The 13,024-nt window shown below is 49.4% G+C and overlaps 1 protein-coding gene across 6 annotated transcripts in view; it reads right to left on the bottom strand.

The window, feature by feature from the left end:
* Nucleotides 1-13,024, bottom strand: part of LOC140395129 (ran-binding protein 3-like) — a 126,927-nt gene that overhangs the window by 91,775 nt on the left and 22,128 nt on the right. For 5 of the 6 annotated variants that reach the window (XM_072482587.1, XM_072482591.1, XM_072482592.1 and 2 more), the window contains exon 3: nt 7,548-7,592. In XM_072482587.1, coding sequence (XP_072338688.1) covers nt 7,548-7,592 — 45 coding nt within the window. Of the gene's footprint in view, nt 1-7,547; nt 7,593-7,729; nt 7,835-13,024 lie in introns of those variants that run through there. The other variant, XM_072482590.1, reaches the window with a different exon arrangement.

Raw genomic sequence — 13,024 nt, 5'->3', positions numbered from 1 at the left:
CAGTATATGGCTTTTACCAGGAGCAGGGCAACTAAAAAAGTGGTGGTGGACCCGAAGAAGGTGCAAGGGAAGAACAAAATGGCGGCGGGCGGGGACCAGGCAGCGTGGATGCAGTGGGCGCAGGAGCAACAGGAGGTTATCCAGCGCTGCTTCAGGGAGATTAAAGCGGACCTGCTTGAGCCGATGAAGGCTTCTATCGATAAGCTGCTGGAGACCCAGATGGCCCAGGGAGTGGCGATCCGCAAGGCCCAACAAAAGATCTCCGACAATGAGGACGAGATCTTAGACCTGGCGGTAAAGGTGGAGGTGCACGAGGCGCTCCACAAGAAATGGCAGGAACGGTTCGAGGAGATGGAGAATCAGTTGAGGCGGAAGAACATGCAGATTCTGGGCCTCCCGAAGGGGCCGGACGTGGGGGCCTATGTGGTCACATGTTGAACTCGCTGATGGGAGCGGGGTCCTTCCAGGGGCCCCTGGAACTGGAAGGGGCCCACAGAGTGCTGGCGAGGAGGCCCAGGCTAACGAGCCTCCGTGGGCGGTGCTGGTGCGGTATCATCGGTTCGCTGATCGGGAGTGCGTGCTCAGGTGGGCCAAGGAGAGGAGCAGCAGGTGGGAGAACGTGGAGGTTCGAATATACCAGGACTGGAGTGTGGAGGTGGCGAAGAGGAGGGCCGGGTACAATCGAGCGAAGTCGGTGCTGCGCAGGAAGGGGGTGAAGTTTGGCATGTTGCAGCCGGCGCGACTGTGGGTCACCTACAAGGACCGGCACCATTATTTTGAGTCTCCGGAGGAGGCGTGGGCCTTTGTTCAGGCCGAGAAGTTGGACACAAATTGAGGGTCGGGATGGGTGGTCGGAGATTGCTGTTGGTGTGTTACATTTTGAGGGGGGGTTCTTTGCTCTTGTTTCTTTTTGGTTCGGAGAGGGTGGTTCAGGCGGGTTGGGCACTGTTTTGGTTGGGTCTGTCGGGGGGGGCTCTTGGAGGGGGGTAAGCAAATGGAACAGGGGTGGATGGCCGGCAGGGGGGATGGGGCCCCGTGGGGGAGGCCCGAGTCGGGGGTGAGGGGACTGGGCCTGTTAAAGGAGCTGCGTCAGAGGTGGCGGGGCCGGATAGTTGGAAAGCGAGGGCTTCTTCCGGCGCTGAGGACTGGAGGGGGCGGGGCCGGGAAGCGAGGGTTGTTTCCCGTGCTTGGGATGGAAGGGGGAGGCGGAGAGCCTGCGGATGGGGAATGGAGGAGGAGGGTGTGTCACACAATGGGAGGAGTCGAAGGAGAGGCGAGAGTAGCCAGGGTCAGCAGGAGTCAGCTGACTTGCGGAAATGCAATGCGGGAGTAAAGCAGCTAGGAGGGTTCCTAGCGGGGGGGTGGGGGGGGGAATAGAGTTGCTGCTGCTCTGGTCAAGGGGGAGCTGGAGCGAGTAGGGGGGGTCGGGACGGGGGTCTGCCGCCGTGGGTAACGGGCCGGGCGTGGGGTGGGGTGCGGGCGCGTGGCTGGCCGAGGAGGGGTTATGGCTAGTCGGTGGAGATGGGGGGCGGGTAGCCCCCTGATCCGGCTGATAACCTGGAATGTAAGGGGACTGAACGGGCCGGTCAAGCGGGCCCGCGTGTTCGCGCACCTGAAGGGGCTGAAGGCGGATGTGGTCATGCTCCAGGAGACACACCTGAAGGTGGCAGACCAGGTAAGATTGAGGAAAGGGTGGGTAGGTCACGTGTTTCATTCGGGGCTGGATGCCAAAAATCGAGGGGTGGCGATCTTAGTGGGAAAGGTGTCGTTCGGGGCGTCGAGCATTGTGCCAGGCAATGGCGGTAGGTACGTAATGGTAAGTGGTAAGCTGCAGGGGGAGAGGGTGGTGCTGGTCAATGCGTATGCCCCGAACTGGGATGTTGCGGGTTTTATGCGGCGCATGTTGGGTCGGATCCCGGACTTGGAAGTGGGGGTCCTGATAATGGGGGGAGACTTTATCATGGTGTTGAATCCGGCAATGGATCGCTCCAGGTCTAGGACGGGTAGGAAGCCGGCGGCGAAGGTGCTGAGGGGGTTTATGGACCAGATGGGAGGGGTGGACCCTTGGAGATTTGCACGGCCGGGGGATAGGGAATTTTCATTCTTCTCGCATGTTCATAAGGCTTATTCCCGGATCGACTTTTTTATTATGAGCAGGGCGCTGATAGCGAGAGTAGAGGATACCTAGTACTCGGCGATAGCCATTTCGGATCACGCCCCGCATTGGTAGACCTAGAGCTGGGGGAGGAGAGGGACCAGCGCCCATTGTGGCGCTTGGAGGTGGGGCTGTTAGCAGACGAGGTGGTGAGTGAGCGTGTCCAAGGAAGCATAGAGAAATACCTCTCCAACGATAACGGGGAGGTCCGAGTGGGGATGGTATGGGAGGCGCTGATGGCAGTGGTTAGGGGAGAGCTGTTCTCCATTAGGGCCCACAAGGAGATGAGGGAGCAGAGGGAGAGGCTGGTGGGCGAGATGGTGAGGGTAGACAGGAGGTATGCGGAGGTGCCTGAGGAAGGACTGTTGAGGAAGAGGCGCAGCCTCCAGGCCGAATTCGACCTGGTGACCACCAGGAAGGCGGAGGTGCAGTGGAGGAAGGCCCAGGGGTCGATTTAGGAGTACGGGGAAAAGGCAAGCCGGATGCTGGCGCATCAGCTTCAGAAGCGGGACGCAGCTAGGGAGATTGGGGGAGTTAAGGACAGGGGAGGGAGTGTGGTACGAGGGGGGTGGGCATCAATGGGGTCTTCAGGGACTTTTATGAGGAATTGTATCGGTCCGAGCCCCCACTGGAGGAGGGAGGGGTGGGCCGCTTACTGGACCAATTGAGGTTTCCGAAGGTGGAGGAGGGACTGGTGGCGGGATTGGGGGCCCCGATTGGGCTGGAGAAGCTGACCAAAGGGATAGGGAGCATGCAGGCGGGGAAGGCACCGGGGCCGGACGGTTTCCCGGTCGAATTCTACAAGAAATATATGGACCTGTTGGGCCCGTTGCTAGTTAGGACCTTCAATGAGGCCGGGGGGGGGGAGATCATGATGCCGGCGAGGGAGGGGGAGGCGGAGATAGTGGTGGCGATGGACGCTGAGAAGGCATTCGACAGGGTAGAGTGGGTGTACTTGTGGGAGGTGCTGAAGAGCTTTGGGTTTGGGGAGGGGTTTGTCAGGGGGGTTAGGCTGTTGTACGAGGTCCCGATGGCGAGTGTGGCCACGAACAAGAGGAGGTCTGAGTACTTTCGGTTGCACCGAGGGACGAGGCAGGGGTGTCCCCTGTCCCCCCTGCTCTTCGCACTAGCGATTGAACCCCTGGCTATGGCACTGAGGGAGTCGAGGAACTGGAGGGGGCTGGTGCGGGGTGGGGAGGAGCAATGGGTGTCGCTCTGTGCGGACAACTTGCTGCTATATGTGGCGGACCTGGTGGGGAGAATGCCAGAGGTAATGAGGATCCTCAGGGAGTTCGGGGATTTCTCGGGGTACAAGCTCAACATGGGGAAGAGCGAGTTGTTTGTGGTTCACCCAGGGGACCAGGAGAGGGGGATTGGCGAGCTCCCACTAAAAAGGGTGGAGAGGAGCTTCAGGTATTTGGGGGTCCAGGTGGCCAGGAGCTGGGGGGCCCTGCATAGGCTTAATTTCACAAGGCTGGTGGAGCAAACGGAGGAGGAGTTCAAGAGGTGGGACGCGTTGCCGCAGTCCTTTGCGGGTAGGGTGCAGTCAGTCAAAATGCTGGTGCTCCCAAGGTTTTTGTTCCTGTTCCAGTGGCTCCCCATGTTTATCCCGAAGGCATTTTTTAGGCGGGTCAACAGGACCATATTGGGGTTTGTGTGGACGCGAGGGACTCAGAGGGTGAGATTGGTGTTCCTGGAGTGGAGTAGAGACAGGGGGGCTGGCGCTGCCCAACCACTGTGGGTACTACTGGGCCGTCAATGCGGCGATGGTGCACAAGTGAGTGATGGAGGGGGAGAGGGCTGCATGGAAGAGGCAGGAGATGGCCTCTTGTGTGGGTACGAGTCTGGGGGCCCTGGTAACGGCGCCGCCGCCGCTCCCTCCAAGGAGGTATACCACGAGCCCGGTAGTGGCGGCTGCCCTCAAAATCTGGGGGCAGTGGAGGCAGCACAGGGGGGGGAAGTTGGGGCCTTGCTGTGGACCCCAATACGGGGGAACCACCAGTTTGTCCCAGGGAGAACAGATGGAGGGTTTTCGGGGTGGCACAGGGCAGGGATACGAAGATTGAGAGACCTGTTTGTGAACGGGATGTTTGCGAGCCTGGGTGTGCTGGAGGACAAGTATGGGCTCCCCCCGGGGAACACCTTCAGATACTTACAGGTAAGGGCGTTTGCTAGGCGGCAAGTGGTAGAATTCCCGCGGCTGCTGCCACTCACAGTACGGGACAGGGTGCTCTCGGGGGGGTGGGTGGGAGTGGGGAAGATCTCGGAAACTTACCAGGTGATGCAGGAGGAGGAGGAGGAGGCCTCGGTGGTGGAGTTGAAAGGTAAGTGGGAGGAGGAGTTGGGAGAGGCGATCGAAGAAGGAACGTTGGCAGATGCCCTTGGGAGGGTGAACTCTTCCTCTTCGTGCGCGAGGCTCAGCCTCATACAGTTTAAGGTGCTGCACAGGGCACACATGACCGGGACAAGGATGAGCCGGTTCTTTGGGGGTGAGGACAGGTGTGTTAGGTGCTCGGGGAGCCCAGCGAATCACACCAATATCTTCTGGGCATGCCCAGCGCTGGAGGAATTTTGGGAGGGTATAGCGAGGACGGTGTCGAGGGTGGTAGGTTCCAGGGTCAAGCCGGGCTAGGGGCTCGTAATATTTGGGGTGGCAGAGAAGCCGGGAATGCAGGAGGCGAAAGAGGCCGGTATTCTGGCCTTTGGGGCCCTGGTAGCCCGGCGGAGGATTCTTCTTCAGTGGACGATGCAAGACCCCCAAGCGCAGAATCCTGGATCAACGATATGGCGGGGTTTATTAAATTGGAGAGGGTGAAATTTGCCTTAAGAGGGTCGGTATAAGGGTTCTTCAGGCGGTGGCAACCGTTCTTAGACTTCCTGGCAGAACGGTAGACAATGGTCAGTAGCAGCAGCAACTCGGGGGGGTTCTATTTTATTTTTGTTTATTTACACTGGGGTTCTGAGGGGGTGTATATATTTGCTATGTCTGTTCTGTGTTAATTCGGGGTGTTAATTTATAATTTAGGTACAGGGGGGAGGGGGGCATGGGGGTTGTTTTACTGTGTTTTGCATTTAACCCTGTTGGGTTCCTTTTTCATTTTGTTGTTGCTATTCTGTGAAAACCTTAATAAAAATTGTTTTTTTTTTTTAAATGTGATAAAGAGGATGATGGTAATCATCAATGACCAAGGACAACAGGAAAGGGATACAGATTAGCAGCTAGAAACAGTGGCCAATTTAAAAAAGACAAATGAAACTAGTTGTTGGTGAGATCAAAGGAAGGTGTTTACTGAAGGCAGTTTCACCTTTTTTCATAGAATCATTGAATGGTAGCCGCGCAGAAGCTGATTTGGTTTGTCATGTCCATACCACCTCTTACAAGAGCAATTTATCTTGTCTGCTCCCTGATCCTTTCTTTGTATCCTCCAATTCTTTTCCCTTCAGGTGCCTATCAGATTCACTTTAGAAAACCACAACTGAATCTGCCTCCACCACCTTTTCAGACAATTCATTCCGGATCATAACCACCCGCTGCATTAAAAGCAGTTCTTTCCCGTGTCAATTTTTTTGCCAGTCATTCTAAATCTGTGTCACAACCCTTCTGCCACTGGGAATAGCTTCTGTCTATCTACGCTGTCTAGACCCCTCATTATTTTGAGTACAGCTATCAAATGTACCCTCGAGAACAAACCCAATCGTCTACCCCGGGACTATTATTTTCTGCATCTGTTCTAAAGCCTTCATATTCTTCCTGGAATATAATGCCGGGAATTGGTCATAATACTCCTGCTGAGACCAGCCAGTGTTTGATAAAGATCCATCATAACTTCTTTATTTTTGTACCGTACACCTCTATTTATAAAGCTCAGATTCACATATGCCTTTCTGACCACTTTCTCAACTCGCCCTGTCATCTTAAACTATTTGTGCATTTATATCCCTCAGGTATATCTATTCCTGTAATGTATTGGACCACATCTCTTGAGTAGAACCCAATGAATGTAATGACACTATCGTAGCAGTTATTTTCCCAAGGCGATAGGTGCTGCCTACTTGTGGTAGATTAGGGAATGTCTGTAATTTAAAAGCCAAACCATAGTTTAAAAAGTGGGGAAGGAGTATCACCATCTTGCAAGCTTCCCTTACAGTAAAAGAATTAAAATAGCTTTATACCCCTCTAAATTTGTCTACAGAGGTCAGACAAATACGTACCTCCTGGCAGTGGATTGGGAATACCAAATTATTTCAAACTCTAAAATTATATTTGTACAGATAAAGATAAACCGAAGCAACAGCACAGGTGCATGAACTGCTGATACCATTATATTTTAAAAAGTAAACTTACTATCTGATGGAAGAAATCTTGTTACTTGTAACATTTTGAAAACACCTTAAAAGGAATAAATCATATTGCCTACTACAAACTGAAAAAAAAGGTAGATGCCAAGAACGCTGACATTTTCTACCATCATCCTACCACTGACAAGAGTTACAAATCTGACTGGTTAATAGCTGGATCAGATTTTGAAGAAAGAGTAACAGCACCCAAGTGCTGCACACCATTATTAAGGTACAAATCAGCCTGCAGCTTGTGGAGAGCAAGACCCCTTCAATTTCAAATCGCTACAAATAGCTGGCTGACTGTACTGCTCCACTTTTATGGAAAGTTAAGCCTAATAGTTAACAATACAAGTACCATTTTAAAGATGCCATAACTATTAATGGCCTCTTGCCCAAAAAGTAAGCAAAATTATGAAATTTCAGTCCTTCAAGTTTTGAATTGTTGTTGGAAATTTTAAAATGCAAAATTGTTTTATTTTTCGAAATCTCTTTTAGTGCACTGTTTTCCCCTCTCAAATTATCTTTCTGCTCATATTTTGACATTGAATTCACTCTCCTCAGTTCTTCCTCTGCTTATTTTTCAATCCTTTAAGCTACTTGATTAAATAGATAGACGGTTTACCCCCTCGTTCTTCAAGGTCCCAAATACCGTGCTGCCCTGCTATCAGCACGCACTAGCAGCTTTACGGGCAATTGTTTTTGAAAGCTGGAGACGGTTAACTGACGCAATATGTCATGCTCAAATAAAAACTGGGACAATTTTTCTAGTGCCTAATTAACTTCAAGTTAGTCCCAGTACCTTCCCTAAACTAGTCCTGCTCTCTGAACAAGGTCCCATCAGGTAATTGAGTGATTCGCAAAATGCCACCAATATCTGTATCCTTCTCATCTATTCCACTAGTGTGTTCTTTTTCATTTCATGTGGAGCCAATCCTGGGCTCCCCCATTTTGCACTACAGCTGAATTCTTTCCCATCTCTGCATTTAATTATCCCAACATTCGCTCATCTCAAACTTAGTGTCTTTGAGAAGTTCCTTGTATTTATTGTTACCTTGTTTGATGCCGGTGCAGACGAGGTCATTGGTTCAAGTTTTTCCTATAAACACAGCAGTTATGATAAACATTTTTAAAATGTTAAATATAAAAATCAAAATTCAACACAATGCTTTACAGTACAATATAAAATTGAAGCACAAGTTAACATTTATGACTTTAGATAGTATTTAAACTTACTTTTTCTCAACAAATTCCTACTTTGCCCTCTTCGTTCAGTGAGGCACATTGCACCTTTTGGTAACTCATCCAAATAGTCAGTTGTAGATTTCAAGAGTAAGCTTTGGAAGCTTATCAAACCTATTGTGGATTGGGGGATGGCAAGTGAGAGAACATGATAGCTGGGACTGACCCAGTTTTCATCGGATATCCAGGTACAGTTTCAGTAGATCACTGGACATCAAACAGAGTCCAAAATAATTGACAATTCTCTCCTTAATTCAGGTGCGGGGGGCAATAATAATGCCCCCTACCTCATTCTAACTGAAATCAGCTACTAATTACAGACTGGAGATCAAGCCTGAGATCCTGTGCTTTGCATAGATGACCTATTCACTTAAGTAAACCTGATGAACCATTTGGGAGAGTGTGTTTTAATGCTTAAAAGGAAACATGAGGCAAAGACAAATAACAGGTAGAGGATATACCATGAATAGAGGTTTATTTACATTGAGACCCCAAGTTGCCCGTGTGGAGTTTGCACATTCTCCCAGTGTGTGTGGGTTTCACCCCCACGACCCAAAGATGTGCATGGTAAGTGGATTGGCCACGCTAAATTGCTCCTTAATTGAAAAAAAATAATAATCAGGTACTCTAAATTTTAAAAAATAGCAAAGTAAATCAGAGTATACTACACCAGCCTTGAAAATTGGAGAACGGAAAGAAAGTGATCTTTATATCAAGTTCTTCAAAATGTTCTCTTGCTGAATCACTATCACTTAAAGAAGGGTCAAAATTTAGTGAAGGATACAAGCAGCATTGTAAAGAATAGGAAATAATACAAAGTAAACCCAGAAATAGTGGTTAACTGACATCCAGCCTGGATGTTAAAACTAACAGTTACACTTGCAATGACTGAAAAATAGAGTTCCACAATCCAAGTGATCAGCAAGGAAAAGGTCAACTAGATCTGGTCTAGTTATACACTAAGGATGCTCAAATTTGAATCACACAGAATTGAGGGAGCAAGGATGGGCTCTGTACCAGGAGAACAAGGATTGGAGACAACTGTGGTCCTATAGGGATCAAGAATGTTAAAGTAACGGGCAAAAGAATAGTTAAGCAAAGCAACAAGCAGGGAGCTAAAATTGAGGGATCTGGGGATTTTGAAAAGTAGGTGACTTGAGGGAGGGGTTTTGCACTGATGATTATATTGGAATTGAAGGAGGGTAGTAAGATGTGGGTGATGATGGAGAAGAGGATGTTGTCAGAAATGATCTCGTCAATGATCGAGACAAAATGTGCAAAGGACGCAAGAAATGACAAAGTTGTGGAGATTGTGGAACACATGGGTGGGGAGTTTGATGAAGTGTGAAATTAAGAGATAGCACTGAATTTGTTGAGGAGGGACAAAGGGAGTTGAGATACAGAGACCACGGTTACCAAGGTTGAGGAGCGGCTTGGTAAAGAGACAAAGGAAAGAGAGAAGATATTGGGGAGAGCATCAATGTGGGCCTTGGAGGTTGTAGACTATAATGTTTTCAAATGAATGGCAAGAATGGAGGAGATTACGTGGTCAAATGGGAAGCTATTGTTCATGTAAGGAGAAGGGCCTTGGTATGATAGCTGTGATGTGCAGGGTAGGTGGATTGGCCACGCTAAATTGCCCCTTAATTGGAAAAAATGAATTGGGTACTCTAAATTTATTTTTATTTTTTTTAAATGTTGTATTTTTAAAAAATGTAAAGTCTTGTTAACGTGTCAATTGTACCAGGTTCGAATAATTTTTTTAACTGTGTTGTAGTTCAGTTTTTGTTTATTAAATATGAAACCTTTGTTAAAATATATATTTTTAAAATTCTAAAGCCTCTATTAAACCTTCTTTTGGTTTTCTCTGCTCCTGTGGAAATCATCAGAGTATCACAGGTCTCATTTCACGGCAAGTTTCTAATGCGTACCGTCATCCTGGTAAATCCAAACTGTAATTATTTGAAACCCTAGGCAGTTCTGTTCATCCACGTCATTTCCATTAAGTCCAGCCTTTCTATTCAGCACTTACTTGCGTTTTCTCCGAAAATGTATCATCTCACCCACGTCTATGTGAAATGTAATCTGTTAGCTATGCCCATGTTCTCCAACCTATCACTTCCTGGTAGCTTTCTGCCTCATTGTTTGATAAACTTTCTACTTTTGTATCCTCAGTTAATTTTAATTATGTTTCTTATATCTGATGTATATGGCACCAGTCCCAGAGGCTGCTCTCCCCTTTGAGAGTTGACTGGCGGTGATTTAACCTGAGGGTCACCACACCTCAGGTGAGGGACAAGATTGAGACAAGGTTATCCTTTATGAATAACCTCAGTCTGTCGGGGAATTGAACCCATGCTATTGGTGTGGCTCAGCATCAGCCACCCAGCCACTGAACCAACCAACCCCTATTTATTAAATACACACACACAAAGATATCTAAAAGTGGATCTAGCAGACGCCTGAAGTACACCACTTCCAATCCCTTGAAAACCTGAGCAACTCATTCTTTATTTCTTGTCCATCAACCAACTTATTTCTATACTGTTACATTTTTTCTTGTATCATACACCTGGGGCACGATTCTCCGCTCCCGCGCCGGTTGGGAGAATCGCCTGGGTCGCCAAATTTTCCCGTGACGCCGGTCCAACGCCCTCCCGCGATTCACGGAAGCGGCCAGATCGGCACAATCGCGTTTTGCGCAGCGCAGTACAGTGAATCGCCCGAGACAGCCAAAATGGTGATTCACCGGTACCCCCGCCTTTCTCCGGCCCGGATCGGCCGAGCGGCCTGCCCAAAACGGCGGGTTACCCCCGGCGCCGCCCCCACCTGGTTGCTGCCGGCGGGAACAGCGCGGGAACGCTTGGGGGGGGGGGGGGGGGAGCTGCGGGGGCGCGCGGGGGGATCCTGCACCGGGGGGGGCCTCAAATGGGGTCTGGCCCGCGATCGGGGCCCACTGATCGTCAGGCCGGCCTCTCTGAAGGAGCACCTCCTTTCTTCCGCAGCCCCCCCAAGATCCGTAAGACATCTTTTTGCGGGGCGGACTCGGAGAGGACGCCAGTTATGCGGCACTGGCCACGCCATGTATGCGGCGCCGCCTTTACACGGCGCCAAGGCCTGGCACGCGTAAATGACGCGGCGCCGCTCCTAGCCCATTATCAGGCCCTGAATCGGTCGGGTTAGGGGCCGTTTCGCGCCGTCGTGAATCTCGACGGCGTTCACGACGGCGCGAACACTCTGCCTCAATTTCAGAGAATCCTGCCCCATATGTCACAAAACACTCCAAACTAAAGTAATTAATTAGTTGTGAAGTGCTTTGTAGTAATTTTGCAGTAGGAATAAAGAAAGGGTCAGATTTTGCGGTAGGTTAACAGTGTTCACCATTATTACTGGCCAAACCAGACAACAACTTCTCACGATTACACATACAAATGTAAGAATCTGGAAATTGTCAACCTAGACAGAATGCCGTCTGTAAGCTGTGCATAAACCCATTCAAATGTATTATAGGATTTACAGTGCAGAAGGAGGCCATTCGGCCCATCGCGTCTGCACCAGGACTTGGAAAGAGCGCCCTACTTTTTAAAACAAATTAGAGTACCCAATTATTTTTTCTCCAATTAAGGGGCAATTTAACGTGGCCAATCAACCTAACCTGCACATCTTTGGGTTGTGGGGGTGAAACCCATGCAGACATGGGGAGAATGTGCAAACTCCATATGGACAGTGACCCAGGGCCGGGATTCAAACCCGTGTCTGCAGCGCCGCAGTCCCAGTGCTAACCACTGCACCACATGCCGCCCCAAGAGCACCCTACTTAAGCCCACGCCTCCACCCTATCCCAGTAACCCCTTTTTTGGGGGCACTAAGGGCAATTTATCATGGCCAGTCCACCTAACCTGCACATCTTTGGACTGTGGGAGGAAACCGGAGCACCCGGAGGAAACCCACGCAGACACGGGGAGAATGTGCAGAGTCCGTACAGACGGTGACCCAAGCCAGGAATCCAACCTGGAACTGTGAAGTAACTGTGCTAACCACTGTGCTACTGTGCTGCCCAAATGGTATTGAATGGTATGAGGTTTCTGTATTGACATCGTAGACACTGACTAAATTCACCATAACAGTTAGGTTTGTCCATCCTGTTTAAGTACCCTTCTCAGGGCGAGATAAGTCTTAATTTGGGCAGCACGAGTGGCTAGCACTGTGGTTCACACCGCCAAGGTCCCAGGTTAGATTCCCCGCTGAGTCTGTACGTTCTCCCCGTGTCTGTTATTGGTTTCCAACGGGTGCTCCGGTTTCCTCCCACAGTCCAAAGACGTGCAGGTTAGGTGGATTGGCCATGATAAATTGCCCTTAGTGTCCAAAAAAAAGGTTAGGAGGGGTTATTGGGTTATGGGGATAGGGTGGAAGTGAGGGCTTAAGTGGGTTGGTGCAGGCTCGATGGGCCGAATGGCCTCCTTCTGCACTGTATGTTCTGTGTTCTTTGTACTGCCAAACAATCTCGCTGATACTGAAAAATAACTTTTACAAGATGAGAACTCATTCCTTTAGCTTTTGGTTATTAGAGATTTTTAAAAACTTAAATAATTAAATTCTGTCTCTCTTTCAGTCAATATTTTCTTACTGCCCTTTATTTCACTTTCTATACTTGATACGGCATTGAATTTAGGACGCTTAACATAGCCTGGTTTGGAATCGGTGATACCCATTAACAATTCTTCAATCTGTGTGGTTTACAAGATACACTGTTGTCTCCCAATTCCCAAGATCCCAGGTGCTTTGTAGAGGGCATTGGACTGTTTGGGTGACAGCAACTTGACATGCAAAAGGGCAGCACGGTGGCGCAGTGGGTTAGCCCTGCTGCCTCATGGCGCCGAGGTCCCAGGTTCGATCCCGGCTCTGGGTCACTGTCCGTGTGGAGTTTGCACATTCTCCCTGTGTTTGCGTGGGTTTTGCCCCCACAATACAAAAATGTGCAGGCTAGGTGGATTGGCCATGCTAAATTGCCCCTTAATTGGAAAAAATGAATTGGGTACTCTAAATTCTTTTTTAAACTTGACATGCAAAAAGCCCACAGAAAGTGTAAGTGCAAGTGTAATGAACACCACAGCCTCTCATTCCATTGATACTCATCATTAACTCCTGACCACAAAACCAGCAGACCTCCGTGAACAGAACAAACATTTCTACTACAGATTTCCAAGTTCACTTAACCACAAGCACACTTGGAGGAATGCCAAGCTAAGCTAGTCAGTTTTGAGAGCAGGAAGAGAAATTGTTATTCCA

Source organism: Scyliorhinus torazame, chromosome 18 (assembly GCF_047496885.1).
Source record: "Scyliorhinus torazame isolate Kashiwa2021f chromosome 18, sScyTor2.1, whole genome shotgun sequence".
Classification (NCBI taxonomy): Eukaryota; Metazoa; Chordata; class Chondrichthyes; order Carcharhiniformes; family Scyliorhinidae; genus Scyliorhinus; species Scyliorhinus torazame.
This window is presented reverse-complemented; position numbering and strand designations above follow the sequence as displayed.